At 47.1% G+C, this 24,681-nt stretch overlaps 6 protein-coding genes and 2 long non-coding RNA genes across 10 annotated transcripts; 6 read left to right on the top strand and 2 right to left on the bottom strand.

Moving 5' to 3' along the window:
- Positions 1–3,602: 3,602 nt before the first annotated feature.
- On the top strand, positions 3,603–6,219 carry LOC108161271 (UDP-glucuronosyltransferase 1-3). The gene is made up of 6 exons (XM_033393181.1): positions 3,603–3,685; positions 4,360–4,627; positions 4,687–5,072; positions 5,134–5,332; positions 5,382–5,830; positions 5,908–6,219. Exons 1-6 carry the CDS (start codon positions 3,660–3,662, stop codon positions 6,197–6,199), a joined length of 1,620 nt encoding a protein of 539 aa, XP_033249072.1. The 5' UTR covers positions 3,603–3,659; the 3' UTR covers positions 6,200–6,219.
- A 66-nt stretch (positions 6,220–6,285) lies between these two features.
- On the bottom strand, positions 6,286–7,482 carry LOC117188794. The gene is made up of 2 exons (XR_004472840.1): positions 7,390–7,482; positions 6,286–7,319 (listed from the first exon to the last, which is right to left on the bottom strand). It is a non-coding gene; the product is annotated as an uncharacterized LOC117188794 (long non-coding RNA).
- Positions 7,437–9,858, top strand: LOC108161707 (2-hydroxyacylsphingosine 1-beta-galactosyltransferase). Its single transcript, XM_017296027.2, has 5 exons — positions 7,437–7,526; positions 7,937–8,216; positions 8,272–8,645; positions 8,704–9,342; positions 9,411–9,858. Exons 2-5 carry the CDS (start codon positions 7,941–7,943, stop codon positions 9,682–9,684), a joined length of 1,563 nt encoding a protein of 520 aa, XP_017151516.1. The 5' UTR covers positions 7,437–7,526; positions 7,937–7,940; the 3' UTR covers positions 9,685–9,858.
- Positions 9,859–9,948: 90 nt separating this feature from the next.
- On the top strand, positions 9,949–12,287 carry LOC108161706 (UDP-glucuronosyltransferase 2B17). Of its 2 annotated transcripts, XM_017296026.2 has the most exons (3): positions 9,949–10,406; positions 10,574–10,842; positions 10,897–12,287. In XM_017296026.2, exons 2-3 carry the CDS (start codon positions 10,579–10,581, stop codon positions 12,184–12,186), a joined length of 1,554 nt encoding a protein of 517 aa, XP_017151515.1. In that variant the 5' UTR covers positions 9,949–10,406; positions 10,574–10,578; the 3' UTR covers positions 12,187–12,287. The 2 variants fall into 2 exon arrangements, with proteins under 2 accessions (XP_017151515.1, XP_017151513.1); XM_017296024.2 differs by lacking the exon at positions 9,949–10,406 and having other exon boundaries at positions 10,472–10,842.
- On the bottom strand, positions 12,238–13,925 carry LOC108161710 (non-specific lipid-transfer protein). Its single transcript, XM_017296029.2, has 4 exons — positions 13,764–13,925; positions 13,370–13,693; positions 13,109–13,299; positions 12,238–12,957 (listed from the first exon to the last, which is right to left on the bottom strand). Exons 1-4 carry the CDS (start codon positions 13,806–13,808, stop codon positions 12,294–12,296), a joined length of 1,224 nt encoding a protein of 407 aa, XP_017151518.1. The 5' UTR covers positions 13,809–13,925; the 3' UTR covers positions 12,238–12,293.
- Positions 13,926–14,139: 214 nt separating this feature from the next.
- Positions 14,140–16,080, top strand: LOC108161715. Of its 2 annotated transcripts, none has more exons than XR_001775507.2 (5): positions 14,140–14,479; positions 14,567–14,769; positions 14,846–15,634; positions 15,784–15,986; positions 16,043–16,080. It is a non-coding gene; the product is annotated as an uncharacterized LOC108161715 (long non-coding RNA). The 2 variants fall into 2 exon arrangements; XR_001775506.2 differs by having other exon boundaries at positions 14,141–14,479; positions 14,846–15,639.
- Positions 16,081–16,936: 856 nt separating this feature from the next.
- LOC108161702 (condensin complex subunit 1) lies at positions 16,937–21,629 on the top strand. The gene is made up of 6 exons (XM_017296017.2): positions 16,937–17,146; positions 17,227–17,695; positions 17,766–18,661; positions 18,726–18,867; positions 18,932–19,019; positions 19,077–21,629. Exons 1-6 carry the CDS (start codon positions 17,020–17,022, stop codon positions 21,531–21,533), a joined length of 4,179 nt encoding a protein of 1,392 aa, XP_017151506.1. The 5' UTR covers positions 16,937–17,019; the 3' UTR covers positions 21,534–21,629.
- A 295-nt stretch (positions 21,630–21,924) lies between these two features.
- On the top strand, positions 21,925–24,365 carry LOC108161705 (non-specific lipid-transfer protein). The gene is made up of 5 exons (XM_017296023.2): positions 21,925–22,065; positions 22,383–22,706; positions 22,778–22,968; positions 23,034–23,917; positions 23,992–24,365. Exons 1-5 carry the CDS (start codon positions 22,021–22,023, stop codon positions 24,180–24,182), a joined length of 1,635 nt encoding a protein of 544 aa, XP_017151512.1. The 5' UTR covers positions 21,925–22,020; the 3' UTR covers positions 24,183–24,365.
- The last annotated feature ends 316 nt before the right edge of the window (positions 24,366–24,681 follow it).

Below are 24,681 nucleotides of genomic sequence, written 5' to 3'. Positions count from 1 at the left end.
CAGCGTTAAACCCTTCAATTGTGCTGTCAACTTATCTATCACGCCAACATCCTGAAAGGATCTGCATCTACCTATAGCGCTCTCTTTCTCTCTCTCTCTCTCTATCACCCTTCTTCCTTTTGCTGCTTCGTTTTGATGATTTATCGACATTTTCGGGCGGAAATCGCTATGCCAAAAGCCAAAACGAAATGAAACGTTTCCAAAGCAGACAAGAGAGAAAGATTGAGGGCAAGAGAGAGGGGAGATACACAGAGTGAAAGAGAGAGAGAGGGAGAGAGAGATGGGGCAAAAGTTGCAACAGGAGCAGACGTTCCATGTTCTTGAAGCGGAAACGCAATCGGCGCACTGCCAAAAATAAATTGATTACTGTCACGGAAATAGCTAAAGCAACCCCTCCCCCCCCATCCCCACACACACACACACACACACACACATATACCCATGGCTTCTGTGCTCCAAACTTTGTTAATCGATATATTCACAATACACGAAGACGCGCGACACCTGGCGGCTAGAGCTTTAGTCGAAGGCGAAGGCGAAGTCGCAGGACCCGTAAAGCCGCTTAAATCACAGCCAAAAGGGAGTGGAGTGGAGTGGAGTGGGGCCAAGGGTGACTGTGATTGGAGGAGGTGTTCGTATCACTTCCTGTCTTCCACTTGCCGTCTTACGTTTATAGATCACGTGACTTGGCCATAAATAGTTTGGCCCTGTCAATTAAAGACACCTGTATGTAAGAGCCAGGCTTAAGAGGAAAATGTGGGGCGTATGGCAGGGTAGACAAACACGCACCCCCATTGTTCGCACCTTTAATTCGTGCGTGAAAGTGGTTAAGGGGTGAAATTGAAAGAGATGTTCCTACATACCAATAATATAATTAAAATATATGTATTTAGAGTGCAATATGTACTAACTATCGCTATTCCTAGGATTCGCGAGGCAACTTCCACTTTATTCTTCCCCAAACCTCAACTTTCTTATGCTTTTCGTCAGACAACCCCCTTCCACACTTCCGCTCAACTATCTGACGCCAAAGTTCTGCACAGGCACCACCCAAAAACCCCCTCACAAAATCCCTTATGCCCCTAGGACCAGCGACAGAGAGCGATTGACTGGTAAGGCGGTAACAAATGTATTAGAAACTTTCTTTGTATAATTTCCGCATTGGCCCGAAGTCGAAAAAGGACTGGGATACGATACGATACGGATACGAGGCATTCACTTCAAATTGCACTTCCGTGCGAAAAATTGCTTATCGAAAAGTTTTCATTTTGATTTGGTGTCGACCTCTTCCACTCGTCGTCCGGAGTCCGCAGTCTCTGCCGACAAATCCCAATCCGTGCGACTATCAATGGAACGACGGCAGTCCCCGCCCTCCGATGGGGTCGTGTCGTGTCGATAAAGTTTGCACCTATTGTCATTTTATTGATTTGTTATAAATTTCACACATTCGCATGGGCTCTCTCCTTTCCCTTCCACACACACTCGCTTATCTTTTTCATGCGCTTCTATTAAATGTAAATGACTGGAAAATGGCATTGGCCAGGGCGCCCCGCCCCCAATTTGAAACGGACACGCGCCGCATTCGGTAACCCTTTTTTGGGAGCGCTTATCTGTGAATTTTCAATAAGATTTCCTATCATTTTAAATTCCATTTTATTGCCATCGAAATAAATGGCCAAAAAGAGAGTGAAAGGAGGTGCGGCCCGGGGCAGAGCTTAAATGTCAAGACGTTAAAATAAATTGATACCGGAAAATGTTATGCCTTTTTGGAAAAGGAAAAGTTGGGAGTACTCTTGCAGGGGGTATATGAGTTTTGCCAAAGGATGTTTCTATTCCTATGCAGAGGAAGAAGCACTTTCAATCCATGTACGAGGTTTATATCCCTTCAGTGTCGATATCTATCCGAAACTTTAGGGCAGAAACCTCAAAAATTCGACTTCCAAGAGTATCTAGAACATCGGTCTGCAGCTCTTTCCTCTACTTCTTGTTCCAAACTCCCTCGATGCTTATCGATTTCGCCAATGGCAACACCTTGAAAATGGTGAGGGAAACACATCTGTTGATGCTGCCCAGGAAATTCTGAAACGTCTCCAGCGACTTTTCCTAGTCTTTCTTCACACTTGATTTGATAATCTGTCGTAAATTTTCACTTTTCACTTGTGAATTGTTCACAATTAAGTCACACTTTTAATGACGTGACGCAAATATTAAAACACACGCTCCTTGGGAGCGGACATGGACTTTCAACCCCCTCATCATGCCTGCCCCCCTGTTTCCAGCAACGACAGCTGTTGACGTGAGCCCAGCCAGCGTCCAGTCGGAAAAGTCGGAAAAGTTCTTTCCGTTTCTGTTTCTCTGTTGTGACTGCTGCGCTAATTAGGCGAGACGTGAAAATTTTTGCTTATTATTTTCCCTAAATTTTAACGACTGCAACCATTTGGAAGATATTTTATATGGTGCAACATTCTGAAATTAGTATCTCAGAAATTACGATTATTGTCAGAAGTGAATTTTAATTAGGAAAATTCAAAGTACTCAAACGGAGTGACTTTGGAGATGGAGAGGCATGTCGAATCTTCGACGACAGTCGGAGTGAGGAATGCTGTCCATTAGGTATACTTTATGGGACTTCCAAAAGCAGTTCCTGATTGCTGTTGGGAAATACAGATGGGATTTTGATAGGGAACATAGGAAACATAGGAAAAGGAAAAATATATCAAAATTCACACGCCAAGATCCACATAGACATCTATTAATAAACAACATTTAGTTACTCTTATTAAATAACTGACTAAATCAGTAGCTACATAGTTCTTTATACTTTAATTTGAAGAAAAAGTGCCTTTGCTGATCCAATATTTGGGACTCCAGTGTATGACGCGACGTCTGAAAGTATGCCATGCTAACTACACGACAAAATATGTAGAATTACATGATCGACAGGTATGTGTATATTATACATGTAGAATTCTTGGAAAGCCAAGAAGACTCTACATTTGACATCAGAAGGGCGCATAAAATATCTACATCTACATGATAGAGATCACTATTTTTACCTTTTCATTCAAATTCTTTTAGTACACATTCTAGAACGAATTATTATAGTACATGATCTACCTTGAGCTAAGATTGGAACCCATACCAATACCATTATATTAACGATCATTCATTATGGATTATTGATCAACAGTAAATTCTGTATAAACTCCTAATGAATATTTTCCATTGTTCTTTCCTCCTATTACCATTGCTATTACTTACTACTGTATTTATTTAAGCTGAAGGCAGACCTACTCCATCATCGTGTTTATATTTTCGTTTATATAATTTGCATATTCATCAGCCTTTAGCTCTCCCTTTGGTCGCATCCAAGTACTCGATTGGGCAATCTAATAGCGCACCGCAAATTGCTCATGACTTGCATGGCACCAACGGCATATAGTACGATCTGATGGAACGGTTAGGTGAGGTCGGGTTCATTTGTCCATATGTGTGTTCATATGAGACTCTGTTGCCGTTGGAAATGCGAAACTGCAACAGGGCAGCAGCAGACTCTGATTCGCGCCTTAGCCACGGCTCTGGCCGTTGCAGTTGCAACGTTTTTTTTTGCTTTCAGTTGCTCGCGGATCGTGGCTTTAACAAGTTGAACTTCTATAATCATGGATAGAAAAAGGAACTCGCAGATGTCAGTACCAAGTGTCGTAAAATCATCAGGGACATAAATCTAAGACATATTTCAATCCGCAAACTCGATGTGTAATTGCTGTATCAAGTTTTATATCAAGAAACATACAAAGTTGAAGGAATTATCGACATAAACTATCGGGTGTGGCAAGATCTGATCATGCAAAAGAAAATATACAGATATCTTACAGTTTTCTGTGTATCAATAGGGAGTGCTTCCACAGTGTTCCTTCTTTTTCTTCAGACTCCCGTCAGACTCTATTACTTTCCATATTAAATACTAAAATATCTAGAACACATAAATCAAAGACCTATTACCATAGACAATAAAGATCTATTACAAGATGGAGATAGATTGGCCTACAACGTCGCTGACAAATTGTCCATAAGAACATTTTAAAACCCATAATTATATCGTTTGGGCGGACACCTCTTAATGGACGCAACATTTTGTGGTAAACGCTTGTGTCGACAAAAGCCACTGGCAAGTGGTCCAGGTCTGGCCAAAAACAATTGCCAGCTAAATTCCGGTCACGATCTTAGCATATATACCTTGACAAAAGCATTTAAGCTGCAAGTGCAGTCAGACGGCGTCGCTGCTGCCGCTGCAGATACAAATGTATCTCCAGGCCTTTGTTTCCACTCAGTTAACTTTGATCTTTTGTGGGGCTTCAGGTTCAGGTGGCGCCGGACCACGATGGCATTTCTGGGGGTGCTGCTGCTGATGCCTGCGATACCCAGCGAAGCCGCTGAAATACTGGGCCTGTTCGCACATCCGGGCAAGAGCCACTTTGAGTTCTTTCGACCGATATTCATGGACCTGGCCAGACGTGGCCACAACATCAGCATGTACAGCTACTTTCCGCTGGATCAACCGATGGCCAACTATACGGACTATACCTTCAAGGGATCGCCACTGCTGACGGACGTCATTGATCTGATGGTAGGTACGAGTGTAGAGAGGAGAGGGTCAAAGAGAAGCTACATAGTTTTGCCCTCAAGGAATTTGAAGAAACCGAGTGGAAGCCCTTGGGTCTGCCCTACAAGATACCCACCTACTTCATGCTCCACAATTGGGGCATGCGCTTCTGCGATGCGGCCCTGAACTCGTCTCTGATCGCCGATCTTCTTAGTTCTCCGCTGCGCTACGATCTGATCATCCTGGAGCATTTCGCCAATGACTGCATGACCGCAGTGGCGCATCTCCTGAACGCACCGGTGATCGCTCTCAGCAGCTGTGCCATCATGCCCTGGCACTACCAGCGCATGGGCACACCCCATATCAACCCGATTATGCCCATGAACTTTCTGACCTACACGGATGAGATGGGGCTGGTCGATCGTCTGAATAATTTCATCCATTTCCACACAGTCAACATTTTGTACGAGTGAGTGGCGATTCCACCCTGACCTACAAAGTTATCTCTACTTTCTCTCTCTCTCCCCCAGATGGATTACCCAACCAGCCACAGATGAGTTGATAAGCCAGAGATTCGGCTTCGGACTGCCGCCCGTCAACGAGATTGTGAAGAACACCAGCCTGATGCTGATTAACCAGCATTACGCCTTGACTGGTCTGCGTCCGTATGCTCCCAATGTTGTGGAAGTGGGCGGATTGCACATAGGTCCCAAGAAACCCCTGACACCGGTGGGTAAAGCCACCCAAAGATTCCTCATCTACCATTCGCTTCTTTTAGGCGCTGAACAAGATCATGGAGGATTCTCTATCCGGTGTCATATACATCAGTTGGGGTTCCATGGTCGATCCAAGCTCGCTGCCGGATCAGAAGCTGCGAGCTCTGTTCAAGAGCATTGCCCATATGAAGGACTACACCTTTTTGATGCGCTGGAAGAGCGGGAAACCGTTGCCACACGACAAGCCCGGCAATCTTTTCACCTTCGATTGGCTGCCGCAACGGGACCTGCTGTGCCATCCCCGGGTCAAGGCATTCATCTCGCACGCCGGACTCCTTGGCACCACGGAGGCGGGGCACTGTGGCGTACCGATGCTGGTGACGCCCTTCTACGGGGATCAGTTTCTCAATGCCGGTACCTTGGCACAGCGCGGCTTCGGTGTCATTGTTGACTTTGGCGACTTCGATGAGCATCACATAACCAGGGGACTCCAAACCATACTCGATAAAGGGTAACCAGAAACTCTTTGGTCTCGTATGCCCATTATTCCCCAGTAATCCTAATCTCCAACTCCATAAATGTTTACAGATTCTCCGATAATGTTCGACGCTCGGCAAAGGCATTCCGGGAACGACCCCAGTCCCCCCTGGAGCTGGCCATTTGGTGGATCGAACATGTCATCGATACACGTGGCGGACTGCTCCTCGAAGGCAGGGCCAGGCATATCAGCTGGTTCGTCTACAACTCCATTGATGTTTACCTGATCTGTTTGGCAATCATTGCCATTCCACTAATCACCATCTGGCAGCTGGTTAGACTTTTACGGCGAACTTTGGGTATACTGAAGGTCTTGAAAAACAAGAAAACAAAGGTTCAATAAAATCAAATAATGAAAACATATTCATGCCTATTATATAGTATATGCTAGGCACTCTTTATTTAAAATTCATTGATAATTCCATCTTCTTAACTTTGGAAAGAGTATAAGCTCGTTTAATATGTATTATCAATGATCTATAAAACACTTATTATCCAAAACCTCACAAAGTTCATCTCTCTTGTGTCAAATTACTAAAAACAAAAAACTTTCCCTTTTTAATCGAAAGGTCCATCAATCATCCAATCTCTTCTTTCTCTGTTTCTTGATCTTTAAAATTGTTGGGTACTACATATATAGGTATAACCCAAATTTGATATTTTAGAGTAGCTAAAAACACACGAAAACAACAAAACAAAAGAACAAAGCTTCCGTATTGAATATTTAACAACTTTAAAGTCCAACAATTGATAATGAGAATAAATATATTTCAATTTCCATTTCAAGCTTTACACAAAATACAATGACAATGAAAAAAGGTCATTGATCTAATTTCTTAAAATTTGAATGAACAAATGTGAACCCCTACAATGAAAATGAAAAGCTCTAGAATATTCAAGAAATACAACACAATACAATGTGTACATATGTATTAAGGAAATATAGATATAGAAAAGTTTCCTGTTCAGAAAAAAAGCTTCTTTCGAAAATAGTTGTATCCCAAATTGTGAAAATTTCGATCATCAATATAGATTCACTATAAATAGAACCTTTTAGAACTTTTCAAAATCATAACCTTAAACTACTTTCAATATCCAACCAAACTGAAAGAACTTCTACTTTATGCGTACACACGCACATGTCTTCCAGTTACTAAGCTCTCTTTCACTCCAGCGTTACGTGGAACACACATACGACAAACAATCCAATCTTAATTAAGTGCAAACATTCGAACGTAATCATTGAGCGCGTCTGGAACGTCAACGAACATGTGAGCAATGACTGATAAACGATCGTCAGACGAACTTCAATGATGTAGCGTTTTATTAGCTTTCTACTGTCGTTTAGTCTCGTGCTCAAGGTGCTCTGCCTGCTCCCGTTCTCTCTCATTGTGTTCGCCGTTCAACCTCCAAGCTCTCCTGGTCGCACGCTCTCCTGTTGTCCAGATCGTAATCGTGCTTTCCTGTAATGATAGCGAGGCAAAGAGAGATAGAGAGAGAGAGCTTCCGCCAAAGACAACGACGACGACGCACAATATTCGGTTCGGATCGCTCACACAGCACATTTTTCGTTTTCTTTTCGTTCGTTGACCGAGCTTTCGTTTTGGCTTCCCCATCGGCTGCACTGCCTTGCTTCCCGTTCTGTCAGTCGCTCGCCGACATCCCAACAAGTAAGCATTGATCTCTCAGAAGGGGGAGGGGGGGAGCTTCAAGGAGCCTCCAAGCGGCATGCACCTTCGGCGTGTGTTTGTGTATCCAGTGAATAGTGATTGATTTTGGTGGAAGAGTTCCCTGCTGCCATAAATAAAACTTGTAAATCGTGTAACAAATTCAATTAACGTCCCACCCAGACAGCCAGAAACTGTGATGCAATGCGCCATGGCTTTTGTTGTGTTTTCTTTTTTGTGCTTTCGCCGTACATTCTTTACATAATTTTCTTTACAACAATTTGCATTCGTATTCGCTTTGTGTTCGCCTAACCCCAAGGTCAGACGAAAATACAGAGCACAGAGCCCAACCCAAACCAAAGGCAACAAGTGTCGATATCTAAAAGTGTTCCGTTTTTTTGAATTACTCGTAGAAACATGTGTTCGTCGCTGCTCACCGTAGTGCTGTTGGGGCTGACCCTGGCCCATACCGAGGTCGAGGTCAATGCCGGTCCCCCGCTAAAGATATTGGGTCTCTTTCCCCATCCCGGAGTCAGTCACTTCCACTTCTTCCATCCCATCATGCGGGGTCTGGCCGAGGCGGGACATGATGTCAGTGTGGTCTCACACTTTCCGGACAAACATCCGGCCGTACACTACAAGGATTACCCTCTAACAGGTATTGACAAGCTCACAAACAGCGTGGATCTGAAGGTAAGGCCATCGAAGAAGTACGGAATTCATTGATCATTGGGGTCTCCTCCTTTAGGTCTTTGAGAAACGCACTTTCTACAGTCACTTCCAGGAGTTCTTCCTACTGTACGATTGGGGGAGACAGGCCTGCAACTTCACTCTCCGCTCGGACGCACTGCAGCAGATCCTCAAGCGGAGGCAGGGCTACTTTGATGTGATCATAATGGAGCAGTTCAACACGGACTGCATGATGGGAGTGGCCCACCAGCTGCATGCGCCGGTGATAGCTTTGAGCAGCTGCGTCATGATGCCCTGGCACTATGAGAGAATGGGTGCTCCGATAATACCATCCCACATACCGAATTTGTTCATGGCCCAGTCGCAGGACATGGATTTTGGGGGACGGCTGGCCAATTGGTTCAGTTTTCATGCCCTCAACTGGATGTACAAGTAGGATGAGACCCCGCGTCATTGTCTGAGAAAGTATTTCTAAAACTCCTCCTTTCAGATTACTCTCCGTACCCGCTGCCGATAAGATGGTGCAATACAAGTTTGGCCACATGCTTCCCTCCGTGGGTGAGCTGGCCAAGAATACCTCTTTGTTCTTCGTGAACCAGCACTACTCCCTGAGTGGACCCAAGCCACTGCCCCCCAACGTGATCGAGCTGGGCGGCATACACATACAAAAGTCGAAGCCCTTGCCCGCGGATCTGCAGCGGCTCCTGGACAACGCCGAGCATGGGGTGATTCTCATTAGTTGGGGCTCCATGATACGCGCCAATTCCCTGTCCGCTGCCAAGCGGGATGGCATCGTACGGGCCGCCGCACGCCTGAAGCAGCAGGTCATCTGGAAATGGGAGAACGAGACGCTGCCGAACCAACCCGCCAATATGCACATCATGAAGTGGCTCCCACAGCGCGATATCCTGTGCCATCCCAATGTCAAAGTCTTTATGTCCCATGGCGGTCTCATGGGCACCTCGGAGGCGGCCTACTGCGGTGTACCCGTCGTGGCCACACCCATGTATGGCGATCAGTTTGTGAACACCGCCGCCTTGGTTCAGCGTGGAATGGCCACGATCTTGAACTACGAGGAAATCGGGGAGAACAGCGTGATACGTGCCCTGAAAAAGGCATTGGACAAAAAGTGAGTATGGACACAATGGACTATCTCTGTGTCTCTTCCTAACTGGATTTCTCCTTATCCTTTCTTAGATATTACGATGCCGCCAAGGCCGTCTCCCACTCGTACAACCATCGCCCGCAGCAGGCTCTGCAGACGGCCTTGTGGTGGGTGGAGCATGTGGCTCACACTGGCGGTGCTCCCCTGCTCCAGCCCAGCGCCGTGCATATGTCCCGCTTCGTTTACTACTCCCTCGACTGCTATGCGTTCGTGGCTCTTATCCTGGCCATTATCATCGGCAGTTGGCTGGCCCTCATTCGACGCTGCTGCGGCTCTAAATCTTCCGCAAAGCCCAAGAGGGACTAATCGGCGGAATCTGTCATCGCTTGTTGTGTATGTGATATTTTATATGTTCTTGTGTAAGAGTCTTTTTAGTGTACAGACAGACGCTTCCTGACCAAGGATTTCAATTGTAGCTGTAATCGTAGATCGGACTAAAAACAAATTAACTGTTTAATAAAATTGGAATATATCTCCCAATACTATATTTATTAATAACTTCTGATTCGCATTAGCTGCTGTATTATACTTTTAGGCTTCATTATTTGTACAAAAACATTAAGATAATAGTAGATGTATAAGCGGAGTATACGATCGGATCATACGAGTATAAGTATGGATCGTATATTGTATTTGTTTACCCAGTTCTAATAATGTACGCTCTCCCAGTGTGGCTAATCAGTGAAGGGTGATGATCCTCTCTATATATATACCATAGCACTTTACGAGTACTAGCTGGCTACCAGACAAAAATTAAAATATATCAGGTTATAAATGTACATATGTAGGTCACCCCCTCTAATGAGACCCCTACGCCTATGCTACGAGTATAACAACAAATATATTTTAAACATTGACTCTCTGCCCAGCAAATAGGGAAAGAGAGAAACCGGTAGAGGCTAGTGAACACTTTGAATTTTGTAAAGGTCTCTTCTTTTGGGGTCCCCTTTATGGGGACTCGTTCATCAGTTGACGCTCATCTTTTGCCAGCGACGGATCTGTCCCCGTGAGGTCTAAAAACAAAGCCGGTGAGTTTATTTGTTTTATTTTCTAATTAAAAAGAAAGGTGGCAATTTCTAATTGTTAATTTTAGATTAGGATCTGACACACACACACACACACGAATAATTGCACTTTACAAAAGCACATTTATACTTAATATTGATAATGATCACAAATCTATTCCGTCGCACAGCAAAAATGAGTGAAAATCAGGTCTACAAGTGGCTATCGCTGCTGGCGGTGATATCCCTAACTGGTACGGCCAGCTCTCTAAAGATCTTAGGCATGTTTGCCCATCCATCGATTAGCCACTTCAAATTCTTTCACCCGATTATGCGGGGACTGGCCGAGGCGGGCCACAGTGTGGATGTCTTGAGTCCCTTTCCGGATAAGGAACCTCCCTCTGGATATACGGACTATCTGCTGCCATCTTCCAACTTGTCGGATGTCATTCCACTGACGGTAGGTCAAATGTCTTTGAAATTCAATTATACTAAAGGTGTACACTTTCTATAGGAATTCGAGCGGCCGTTACCATTTCTGTTCCACTACGCAGAGTTCTACATGCTCTACGTCGCAGGCAAAGAGGCCTGCAACACCACCCTGAACAGTGAGGCATTGGCAAGGATCCTTAAGCATCCTCCTGGCTACTATGATGTGATCCTGATGGAGCACTTCAACACGGACTGCCTGATGAGTGTGGCGCATGTGCTGCAGGCGCCGGTGATTGGCATGAGCAGCTGTGCTCTGATGCCCTGGCACTATGAGAGAATGGGTGCTCCGTTGATCCCGTCGTATATCTCGGCCCTCTTCATGGGTCAGTCGCAGGAGATGTCGTTTGCCGGTCGCTTGGGTAATTGGATCACAGTGCATTCGATTAATATGCTCTACCGAATGTTCAGTTTTTCCGCTGCCGATGCCTTGATACGCCAGAAATTCGGTCCTGGGCTGCCTTCCACCCAAGCGATGGTGAGAAATACCTCCCTGATGCTCCTCAACCAGCACTTCTCGCTGAGTGGACCCAAGCCTTTGCCTCCGAACATCATTGAAGTGGGCGGAGTGCACCTGAAGCCCGCCCAGCCCTTGCCCTATGATCTCCAGCAGCTGCTTGATAAGGCCACCAAGGGCGTAATCCTTATCAGCTGGGGCTCTCAGCTGCGTGCCAGTTCCTTGTCCGAGGCGAAGAGAGATGGCATGGTACGTGCCATTGCCCGTCTGGAGCAGCAGGTCATCTGGAAGTGGGAGAACGACACGCTGCCCAACAAGCCCGACAATCTGCACATCATGAAGTGGCTGCCACAGCGCGACATATTCGCCCATCCCAATGTTAAGCTATTTCTGTCCCACGGCGGCCTCATGGGCACCTCGGAGGCTGTGTCCAGCGGCATACCCATTGTGGGCATGCCCATGTATGGCGATCAGTCACTGAACATCGAATCTCTGGTGCAGCGGGGCATGGCCCTGCGTCTGGACTTCCATAAGCTCAGCGAGAAGACAGTCTATGAGACACTCACGAAAGCGCTGGATCCCTCCTTCAAAGCCAAGGCACTGGCCGTGGCCTCCGCGTATAACAGCCGCGTGCAGCCTCCTCTGGAAACGGCCATCTGGTGGGTGGAGCATGTCGCCGAGACCAAAGGAGCTCCTCTCATCCAACCCAGCGCCGTGCATCTTTCCCGGTTTGTCTACTACTCGCTGGATGTCTACTTGGTGGCAATCTCTGTCCTACTTCTCCTGTTCATTGCCTGCGTAGGATTACGCCGGATTCGCAGAGGTGGAAAGGCAGCCACCAAGCTGAAACGCAAGTAAAACCAGTGTATAATCTAATCTTCGAGTAGACTGGAGATTGGAAAAAGATTGTAAGATTATAAAAGAGTTCACGTTTAATAGTAAATATGTACAAAATCCAATCCCATTTACAACTTTGCCTTGGCTGCTCCCGGGAAGCCCAGGCGATAGAGAGCCACAACTACAGCGCCGCCCAGACCCAGATTGTGCTGCAACGCCAGCTTGGCGCCATTCACCTGTCGCTTCTCAGCCAGGCCACGCAGCTGCCAGCACAATTCAGCGCACTGGGCCAGGCCAGTGGCTCCCAGGGGATGGCCCTTCGAAATAAGTCCACCGCTGGGGTTCACCACGAACTTGCCGCCGTATGTGTTGTCTCCGCGATCGATGAACTCGCCAGCCTTGCCCTCGCCGCACAAGCCCAGGGCCTCGTAGGTCACCAGCTCGTTGGCGGAGAAGCAATCGTGCAGCTCCACCACCTGCACATCCTGGGGCTTGTAGCCGCTCTTGGCAAAGAGACGTTGACTAGCCAGAGCCGTCATATCGTAGCCGGCGATCTTCATCAGACTCTTGTCCGCGAAGGTAGATGCTGGATCGCTGGCCATTTCCATGCCTACGATCTCCACAGCCTGCTTCTCCAAGCCATGGCGACGTACAAACTGCTCGGAGGCCAGAATAGCAGCACCAGAGCCGTCAGAGGTGGGGCAGCACTGCAGTTTGGTCAGCACTCCCTCGACCACCTGCGGAGACTTCATAATCTGCTCCAGAGTGTATTCATCGCGGAACTGCGAGTAGCTGGAACCAATAGAGTCCGACAGATAAAAGAAACGCGTGTATAGGTCGGTCTCCCGACTGAATGCAGGCAATGGAGTGGACTGATGATGATGGTCGGAGGCTCTCGGCGATAAGATAAGCTGGTGGCAAGTGAACTTTCGACTGAACTTACGGATTATTGACGGAGTGCTTGTGGTTCTTCCAGGCGATCTTGCCGAAGTGTTCGGGCTTGGTACCGTACTTCTTCATGTGCTCCTTGCCAGCATTGCCGAAGATCTGGGCAGCCATGGGTCCAGGTCCAATTTCGGTAAGCTCTCCCATCTCGGTGATGTGACGCTCCATGGGGTTGGCGCGGTCAAAGTACTGTTGGTATATGAACACAGGCGATAACAAGATTCGTTTAAGTATAATTCCAAGCAGACGGATCTCCTACCTTTGACGCCAGAGAGCCACGCTCCATCTTCTCGAAGCCCAGAGCCAGCACACAGTCGGAGGTTCCAGACTCGATGATCTGCTTGGCCAGGTAGAGGGCGCTAGATCCTGTGGAGCAGTTGTTGTTCACATTGTAGACGGGAATGCCGGTCATTCCGACCTCATAGACAGCACGCTGGCCGCAGGTGGAGTCTCCATAGACATAACCGGCCACAGCCTGCTGCACCTCCTCGTACTTGATATTGGCGTCCTGCAGAGCCTTGGTGATGGCCTCCTTGGCAAAGTCCGGATAGCAGACATCAGCACGACGGCCGGGCTTCTCGAACTAAGAAGAGATACACCAGAATAATGATAAAATGAAAGACAGCACAAAGGTCAAACTTCAGCGGGCGTACCTTGGTCATGCCCACGCCGATAACGTAAACTCTAGTCTTGGTCATGTTTGCTGTGTTTCTGCTTACGGAGCCGCTGAAATAAATTGCGGTGGATCCAATCGATTTCTTCTTTATATACCCTCACGGTGGATCCAACCGGTTGCTTCTTTCCCCGCCTGATAACGAACAGCTGACGCCAGCCCCGTTAAAGCAGCTAGAAATTTGAAAGTTGCTTTGGTGCCCATGCTGTCGTTGCATTTGCTTTTATGATTAAATGTTTTTAATAATACAATATTAATAAGCATATTGCATTAATCAGCGAATATTGAAATATTTATGTATTACATTTTGGTATTTTTGATCCTCCTTTTTTCTATGATGCAGCCCCGTTATCGACGCCGAATCAACCCTGTTATTTCGGCCCCTCACAAAGCAAGTGTACGAAATTGGCAAACAAAAATATTTTAAGTGAATAGTTAAAAAGGGAAAAAGCAATAACAAAGTAGAATAATCAGAAGGAGAAAACTGTACAGGTGCATTAACCTGGAACACACACATATGTATGTTATTGCACAGCCAGTCTGTCGGTCCGTAAGTGAGGGTGCCGTCATTCGGCAGAAGTACCTACAGCCACGGCCACCGAACTGATCGGATCTGCGCTTCTTTTTGTTATAAATAAAAACAGAAATGAATTTAAATCAGGCTAGCAACCCCGTCGAAGTTTCACCAGCACGCAAGTAAGTTTCATACATACAATTTATGGTATTATTGAACAGAAAAACATATTCTTGGATTTAAGTTTTAATTGATTCTTTATATTTCAGAGAAATGTGGCCATGTTTAGTAAGAGGCTGCTCAGGGCATAAGCGGTCATACCAGATCCCGCTTGGAAATAGCAAATATTGGTACGCTAATCTGGGAATAAAGGTAGCGCGAAGGCGCTCTAGGGTGTGCGCAAAACATTTCCTGGCGGAATGCTTGTTGGATCATCGTCTTAGGATGGGAAGTGTTCCGACTGAAAATTTAGGTAAGTTGTTTTATAAACGGTATTAAATGAACGTCTATACATATATGAATTACATTATGTTTTCTTTTAATTATAGGCCGAGAGCCAGTGTATTTACCTAAGTTTAGCAGACATCAAAGAATAAGCATACAAAAAGCTAAAGCTAAACTCCAAGAAGAGAACAAACAAATTGATGGATGGGACCAGGAGGATATATCCGAATTTGATAAATATATCGTTGAAGATCCCCAGTCCGATAGCGCGGAACAGTCCACACATTCCGAAAAGGATGGATATGTCATTGAAGATCATTCACAGTCGGAGTCAACATTAAAATCAATAAATTTGTATTTGAAGCAGAGAAATAATGAGCTGCAAGCAGAGGCTGAATGCCTACGTTTAGAAAATTCTCAATTAAGAATGGAGAACATTTCTTTGAAACGAAGTTTCGAAATCCATAAATGTTTGTTCGAATAATGAAAAACATCCTCCATGGCATAACGGATTTATCGGCAATGAATTATAAATGTACCATAATTTGTATGATGATAATTGTGATATTTTATTTTATATAAAATACATATGGACATGTAAATAATATAGTTTAACAAACAAATAGAACACTTAATATGGCCGCTTAAATATTTATAAGTTGCGGTATTAAATGTTGGTATTTTTACTTCGTGTATTTCAATGATTGTCATATCGCAACCCAACTATCGACACCGAATCAACCCTGTTCCTTAAGTGCACACACACAGGAACAATTTTTCAGTAAATAATAAATAAACTAAACAAAGTCTTATCTCTAGGGAAAGTTCAAATACAACTATAATAATTAATAGAGTACAGATTAATGGAAAATAATCCATTTGAAATGGAGTGGGTAAGGTACGTGAAACAGTAAATGCATACATTGACGTGCATATACGTGTAATTACACAGCCAAGTCTGTCCGTGCGTCTTATTGTTCGTTCGATGTATTCTGGCAATCAGAACTTGAATTCCTGGCATTGAAATATTTTTTAATTTCAGACCAATTGTAAAGTGTTTGGTAAAAGGCTGCTCAAGCCATGAGCGCACATACTTTGTCCACAAAGGAAATCGACAACATTGGTTCGCGAATCTTAGAATAAGTGGGGCGCCTACGCGCGCCAAGGTATGCGTAAAGCACTTCCTAGATGAATGCTTTGTGAATGGAAAGCTTCGGATAGGAAGTCTTCCCACTGAAAACTTGGGTATGTGCTACTTGTAATTAAAAGAGCAAGTATTAATTGAATTTATTTTATTTTAGGCCATGAACCATTGCATAGACCTGTGTTTAGCAGATGGCAAAAGCGATATCGTCGCCGCATAAAGCCGGAACTGAAAACAGAAAGTGATATTACAGTAAACCCGCCTTTGTCCGAAAGCTTGAATATTGAGAATAGTCTGTTGTCCGCTGAGAGCTTGGCGCAATTGGAACAAGCCGCAGATGCAGAATTTGAAAAATATATCGTTGAAGACGAAATGTCCGATGGCGGGGAGCAAACCACACATTCCGAAAGTCATGACAATGATGGATATATCATTGAAGACCAGTTGTCCGATAGCATGGAAGAAGCCAGCCATTCTCAGTCCGAATCATCATTAATTTTGTTTTTGCAACAAAGAAACAATGAGCTGCAAGCAGAGGCTGAATGCCTACGCGTAGAGAATACCCAATTAAGAATGGAGAACATATCCTTGAAAAAAAGCTTTGAAATCCATAAATGTTTCTTCGAATGAAAGAACTAGTGTTAAGAACATGACCACCTCATAAAATGAACTATTTTACTGCGAATCGCTTCTTATCCTGGCCATCAGATTCCCCAATGCCCCATATAAAGTTGTTTCAGTTCAACACAATTTTTATATGATAATTATAATGTGTATTATAGTATAATAAGTACATAATAAATCGATTTCTATATAGACAATCTTTTCCCATTTCAAAAAGACAACTGCCACCATATACATCTATCTAACGCTGCGATATATTATTTGGTACTCATCTAGTACTCGCCGATATATATTGCATGTATTTTTGATACTTTTCGGTATTTCCGTCGGTCCAAAATGAGCCGACGGTATATTTACGGTATATTTTGAAAATGAGGCGGTATGTTTCGGTATATTTCTGAGGGTCGGACGGTATATTTTATCGATAAATCCGCGGTCACACTGTATAGAATAGCGACGCTTACATTTTGTTTCGCTTCAAAAAAATATTTGTTGATAATTTTCTGTGCAATGGAGGAGACGCATGACTTTCAGTTCATATTGCCACTGAATTCCGAGGATCTGGTCAACTCCAGAGGCGACCACTACTACGTCAAGGAGGTGTACAGCAGCAAAGACATACCCGAAAAACTGCTGGGTAAGCGGTAGTTGGCGCGTCCGACGCGTTCAAATCGAAGTACGGAGGCCCCTTGGATTAACACTCCCGACATTTTGCAGAGTGCAAGCGCAAAGTGTGCCACGACAAGGATGCCTTCTACATTTTGGATACCTTCGACACGTACTACTCCGTCATCGAGTCGAACGCCACGGATACGGCCTCCCTTCGGAACCTGATGCGTTCCTTCGACCTGCTGTACATGACTGTCGAGATGCTGGGCGAGAGCCTCAAAAAGATTTTCGCAGACAAAGAGCCGCCCACGAACCGCATTCGCCATTTGAATCTCACCAAGATGACATTCTACCTGCAGGTGAACGTCGTCAAGAAGATCGACAGTGTGGCACAGAGTGCGAGGCGCGACCAGCAAATGAATTTGCAGAAGAAACGCGGCAAGCAGCCTGAGGCCCTCGATCAGTACCCCGACTGGGATGAAAAGCGCGGCCAATTTCTCGTTCAGCTCTTCAATATCCTCCAGTTGCCGCTGGAGCGGCTCTGGGCCCCACCCATAGCTGAAGAGGACTTTATAACGTGAGCACTAAACACCCATTACGATCCGATTAGACCGGTTGTTCAGTTCCACCTATTTTTTGTCTTACAGGATGCTCTGTGACATTTGCTATCGAACTTTGGAGCTCACGCCGATGCGCCACGACAACCGACATGTGTTCCATACCCTGTTTCAGATTTTGGGCACTTGCATTAAGCGCTTCAACCACGCCTTGACCTTCCCGGTCCGCATACTGCAGATCTTGCGCGGCACTGAGCACGCCGCCGCAGCGGTGGCCAACGGCATACTGACGTTACACCAGGAGTACGGCATTTCGAAGGTCTTCGAAATTCTGCTCAAGAGCATTGTGGAGGCCCTTCAGCTGGATAGCGCGGACACGACGGTGTCTAAGCATTTCTCCACCTTCCTCTCTGAGTTCTCGAGCATCTCCCCAGAGCTTATCATGCCGCATCTGTCAAAGGTCAGCGATGAACTGCTCGACTGCCAGTCGCACATGCTACGAAACACCGTTCTGCAGATCTTGGCCGATGCCGTGATTAGTGACCTGACCGCTGAGGATCTCAGCGATGAAATGAAGGAGGTGCGCAACGAGTTCCTAGACCATCTGTACGGTCACATCATGGACGTTTCCGCCCACGTGCGCACCAAGGCCCTGCACATTTGGGTGCACCTGAAGACCCAACATGCCGTACCGCTCACCTATCTCACAAAGGTACTGGCCGCGGCTGTGGGTCGGCTAGAGGACAAGAGCTCGCTGGTGCGCAAGGCGGCCATGCAGTTGATCAAATCGACGCTCGAGAGCAATCCATTCTCGAGCAAGCTATCGCTGGAGGAGCTCATCCACAAGCACCAGAATGAAGTAGAAATCATGGAGAAGCTCAACGAAGTGCTGGAGGCGGAGCGCAAAGAGGAGGAACGGCTCAATGAGCAATGGGGCGAAAAGGCGATCGAGATCTTGCCTGAAATCAAAGAGCATTTAACCGAATGTAAGGCTTCAATCATCTTTTCTTTCGCTTTCTTTCGAATATTATCCTTTCATTGGCATTGCAGTTCCCAATTTGGACTTCGACAAGGAGGAGAGCGACACAGAACTACTGGAGAAGATATTGCCGCTCATGCGTGACAAGGAGTACAAGAAGGCCGTGGTTCTGGTACGCAAAATAGACTTCCTGGCAGGAAATCAAGAAATTGTGTTAGTCTCACCAGCTTCCTTTTATTTTTCTTTATTTGAGCTCTGATTAATCCTTTCGTTTTAGTTCCCTGCTGGAGATCGAGGATAAGGTCTTCTATGTTATGGAACTGCTTAAGACTTACCATCTGCTGGCCGCAGGCCTCAAGCAAAGCGTAGGTTCCATTTCATCGCAGAGATTGAATCATTTTGCTAAGCTTTCGCTATTTTAGAGCGAGGAGATGCTGCGACAGATCAAGACGGTGCAGTTCCTCAAGGACAGCATCGATTACACCACCATTGTGACGGGTGCCTATCCCAAGCTGCAGGATCTGCTCATGTCCAAGACAAACACAGATGTCCTGGAGGCAGTGGACCTTTTCACCACCGGCTACATGTTCGGCATCGCCGGCACAGATGCCGGTATGCGGAAGATGCTGATGCTGGTATGGTCGTCGGACAAGGAGAAGCGCGATGCCGTCTCCGAGGCCTATCGCCGGGTACTCTTTACCACGGAGCTGCAGGCACGTGCTCATGCCATAAGGGTCGTGCAAAATCTCTCGAAATTTCTCGGCGAAATCGATTATGGACACTACTTGTCGCTGGAGACGCTGGTGGCCGAGTGGGTGAACGTCGGGCAGATAGATGCCCTTGTCATTCAGGTGCTGTTCGAGCGCTTCACCCTGAAGCTGGAGGGCACCACAAGCACCGAGGCACTACTCGCCCTCGAGCTGCTGATCATGGCATCGAAGGCTAAGAACAGCATTGTCACCGCCAACACGGCGATCATCGAGGACATTGCCGTGGGGCAGCGCGCACGTAGCGAACCGCGCCTCTTCGCTGGCTGCCTGCGTCTACTTGTCAATAGCATAGATGCCAACAACAACGCCAAGTACTATAAGCGCCACAACACCGATGCCAAGTTCGTGGTGGAGGTGATACGCTTCTTTTTCGACTGCTTCTTCCACGAGAAGCTCAAGGACTTTGATGGCATGGCCACAAGCGTGTTGGAGTACATCTACCGCATGTGCCAGTCCCCCGATGTGCTGGTCCAGGACCTGCTTAAGGAGCTCCAAAAGCGATTCTACCATAACTGGCTGGGCGCCACCGCCGCGCCAGTGAATGCCGACAAGGAAAACGAACTGGCATTGGAGTCGCAGCCGACTGAGATTGCGTACACACAGCCGCTGTCCATTCCACAGACACAGACACAGGGCACCCAGAGCCCAGGGGGACCACCGCCTGGGGGTTGTATGCCCGTGTTTCTGGTGTCGCGATTTATGTTCTGCATCGGTTACATGACCATCAAGGAGATGATATTCCTGGACATGGATGTCTACAATAACATGAAGTACCGCGAGGAGCTCACAGCCCAGCAGGAGAGGGATACACGCACGCAAGAGGCTGGCAGGAAGGCCGCCCAGCAGCAGCTGTTGCGACGCACCATGAACGTTTCGGCGATGGAGGTGCGTAAGCGTTTGTCCAACTCGGCCGCAGAGCCGCAACAGGAGCCGGACGAAGATTTGGTGGGGGCCACAGCAGAGGATAGCATTGCCGATGAGATCCATGCCATATGCGAGGACATGCTGATTTACGATCCGAACGGCTTGCTCCACTGGCTGACGCCCGTCATCATTGATATCTGCAAGAAGCCGGGCGAGTACCGGCATCCGAAGCTTCAGCAGGCAGCGACCCTCACATTGGCCCGCCTGATGACAGTCTCATCGCGGTTCTGTGAGTCAAACATGTCCTTCCTGATGAACATCCTCAGTTTGACTACAAACATCAAGATCAAGTGCAACACGGTGGTGGGCCTGTCCGATCTCACCTTCCGCTTCCCGAACATCATTGAGCCGTGGACGGGGCACTTTTACGCACAGCTGCACGAGACTGATACGGAGCTGCGGCTGACGGCTGTCAAGATGCTGTCGCATCTCCTTCTGAACGAGATGATACGCGTGAAGAGCCAGATCTCGGACATGGCACTATGCATTATCGACGAAAACGAGGAGATACAGAGCATCACCAAGGAGTTCTTCAAGGAGATAGCCAATAAGTCAAACATCCTGTACAACGTGCTCCCCGACATCATTTCGCGTCTGGGCGACACCAATCTGCGTCTCGAGGAGCACAAGTACCACATCATCATGTCCTACATTTTGGGTCTCATCCAGAAGGACCGCCAGATCGAGTCGCTGGTGGAGAAACTCTGCCTGCGCTTCCCCATGGCCCGTGTTGAGCGGCAGTGGCGCGACATAGCCTACTGCCTCAGCCTCCTGACCTACAACGAGCGTTCGATCAATAAGTTGATGGACAACATGCAGAACTACCGCGACAAGGTGCAGAACGACGATGTCTACGCGTCCTTCCGCCTGATCATCAGCAACACCAATAAGCTGGCCAAGCCCGAGCTGAAGGCCACCGTCACAGAGTTCGAGACGCGCCTCGCCGAGTGCCTGGCGGTCAAAGATCCCACCGCCGATGGAGCCGACAGCAGTCAGAACCAGGCTGACGAGACACGAGCGGCCAACAGAACCAAGGCCGCCGGCAACCGAACAAAGAAGGGGGGTCGCAAGCCTGCCCCTGCTGCTCCTGCTGGCAGGACCACCAGCCGTCGTGGTGGTCGCGGTCGACGCGGAGCCCGCGTTGAGAGCTCCTCCGATGATGCCTCCGAGAGTGATAGCGACTGAATAATGGATTACACACTTTTTTATCCACAAACTACATTTCACAATATAATTCTAATTTTTATACACTTATAGTCTCTCCATAGATCTTTTTAATAAGCAAACACGACTTTTATTAATTGTATACCGAAAAATGGATACAAAATGTAAAAACGATGATGAAGAAATACATAAATATAAATACAATATAATGGTTTTCAATCGCCATTTGTATAAAAGCCATCATAGAGTGGTGGAGAGGAGAGCCTCATTTCAAAAATCAACCGCCACTCTATATACCTTGAGTTCGTCAGTGTATTTCGGTATACGTTTAAAATGAGACGGTATATTTTAGTATTTTTCTGCGGCTCGGTGGTATATTTTATCAAAGGTCACACCGCTGTTTATTTACGCTAAGCAACTAAAATTTTAGTCATTCGGCTTAAAGCGCTAGTAGCGATCTTACCTGATTTGCTAATTTCCACTCAGCACTTTTACCTGCATCTCCAAGATGACCAAGACCCGTGTGTATGTCGTCGGTGTGGGAATGACAAAGGTGTGTGAACAAAATACATAAAAAAAAGTGGTTGTGGAAGGAAAAGCTGCCAAGACTTTGTTAAAGTGAAAATTGAGCAATAATGATGTTAATCGCTCCTGGACTTTGATCTGGGGTGCACTTCGGTCACTAATCTGACTGCTCTCGAATGGTCGGGGGCATATATATCATTATCGCATTGCCATTGCCCCCACTGAAGTGGTCCGATTAGAATTATTCTATTCTTGCTCTCGGTACTGGTTTTAGCAGTCGTTAGGGGGATTATTTATTGTCAAACCGGTTGCTTATGGGTGTTGTGTCTCTTCTTTTGCCTGCAGTTCGAGAAGCCCGGCCGTCGTGCTGATGTCTGCTATCCGGACTTTGCCAAGGAGGCCATCACCAAGGCTCTGCAGGACGCCAATATCAAGTACGAGGAGGTGCAGCAGGCGGTGACCGGTTACGTCTATGGAGACTCCACCTGCGGCCAGCGTGCTGTCTATGAGGTCGGAATGACGGGCATTCCCGTCTACAATGTGAACAACAACTGCTCCACAGGATCTAGCGCCCTCTACCTGGCCAAGCAGATCATCGAGTCTGGAACCTCCGACTGTGTGCTGGCCCTGGGCTTCGAGAAGATGGAACGTGGCTCCCTGGGGGCAAAAGTAGGAAACGCCTTCTGTTTGTAATTCAGCTTATACGAATCTACTTATCTCTTGTATTCATGTACCAACAGTACTTTGACCGCGCCAACCCCATGGAGCGTCACATCACCGAGATGGGAGAGCTTACCGAAATTGGACCTGGACCCATGGCTGCCCAGATCTTCGGCAATGCTGGCAAGGAGCACATGAAGAAGTATGGCACCAAGCCCGAACACTTTGGAAAGATCGCCTGGAAGAACCACAAACACTCCGTCAATAATCCGTATGCACTCTCGGAGCCTTTATTTTATAGCCTCTTGTATTTATATTTTTAATCTAATCTCGCAGCTACTCGCAGTTCCGCGATGAATACAGTCTGGAGCAGATTATGAAGTCTCCGCAGGTGGTCGAGGGAGTGCTGACCAAACTGCAGTGCTGTCCCACCTCTGACGGCTCTGGTGCTGCTATTCTGGCCTCCGAGCAGTTTGTACGTCGCCATGGCTTGGAGAAGCAGGCTGTGGAGATCGTGGGCATGGAAATGGCCAGCGATCCAGCATCTACCTTCGCGGACAAGAGTCTGATGAAGATCGCCGGCTACGATATGACGGCTCTGGCTAGTCAACGTCTCTTTGCCAAGAGCGGCTACAAGCCCCAGGATGTGCAGGTGGTGGAGCTGCACGATTGCTTCTCCGCCAACGAGCTGGTGACCTACGAGGCCCTGGGCTTGTGCGGCGAGGGCAAGGCTGGCGAGTTCATCGATCGCGGAGACAACACATACGGCGGCAAGTTCGTGGTGAACCCCAGCGGTGGACTAATTTCGAAGGGCCATCCCCTGGGAGCCACTGGCCTGGCCCAGTGCGCTGAATTGTGCTGGCAGCTGCGTGGCCTGGCTGAGAAGCGACAGGTGAATGGCGCCAAGCTGGCGCTGCAGCACAATCTGGGTCTGGGCGGAGCTGTAGTGGTGGCTCTCTATCGCCTGGGTTTCCCAGCGGCGAACAATGTGGTGCACAATCTTACGGCTGCTGCCAAGGCGGCCACCAACGAGGATGGTTTCAAGGTGGCGCCTCTATTGAAGGTGCTCGAACAGGCCATGCAGGAGGACAAGGATGGACTGATCGAAAAGGTGCGCGCCGTCTATGGCTTCAAGGTGAACAATGGACCCCAGGGACAGACTGGCTTCTGGGTCATCGATGCCAAGCAGGGCAAAGGCAAGATTATTTTCAATGGCACACGTAAGTTGAATACATTACTGAACTTAGTTACCTTTTGGCCCGCTAATTAATTTTCCCCCCGCTTTTGGTTGTAGAAAAATGTGATGTCACCTTCATCATCAGCGATGAGGATGTGTTCGAGCTGCTTACGGGTAAGCTGCCGCCGCAGAAGGCCTTCTTCCAGGGCAAGATCAAGATCCAGGGCAACATGGGCTTTGCCATGAAACTGATGGACCTGCAGCGCTCTGCCCAAGGCCGCATCGAGGAGCTGCGCTCCAAGTTGTAAGACATCCATTCGCATGGAGGGGCGATTGTCTACATTCCGTCGTTTGTCTGTCTTTTGTGTTTTGCAATTTATTTTCGGCTTTGGATCTGTTGAAGCTAGATTTTATGGATTTATCCAATCCACTTTTTGCACGATTTGTATTATTCTCTAGAGATTAAAATTGTTATACTTTTAAAGCACCAATTTCTGGTCTAATGAGCTGGCAAGGTGGTGTACGAGAACGACGTTACCATTATCATCTCGGAGAATTACCCTCAAACAAAAATAAGTGCGGACTAGGAGATAATCCCTCGAAAACGCAGCTATTCACAAAGAAATACAAGGTTCCGCCTCTCAACCCCCCCAATATTAATTGAATGCAGGCTCTCCTTCAGCGACAGTGTCAGTTGCTTGTAGTTGGTAATTGACAGGAAGCTTAACTGGAACCTGAGCGTCAAGGATAGAGTGAAGAAGGCAACGCATGGGCTCAAGCATAGTCCAATGGATATATCTGGCAATA

This window comes from Drosophila miranda, chromosome 4, assembly GCF_003369915.1.
Source record: "Drosophila miranda strain MSH22 chromosome 4, D.miranda_PacBio2.1, whole genome shotgun sequence".
In the NCBI taxonomy this organism is placed as follows: Eukaryota; Metazoa; Arthropoda; class Insecta; order Diptera; family Drosophilidae; genus Drosophila; species Drosophila miranda.
Note: the sequence above shows the minus strand (reverse complement) of the source record. Positions and strands in the feature narration are given on the sequence as shown.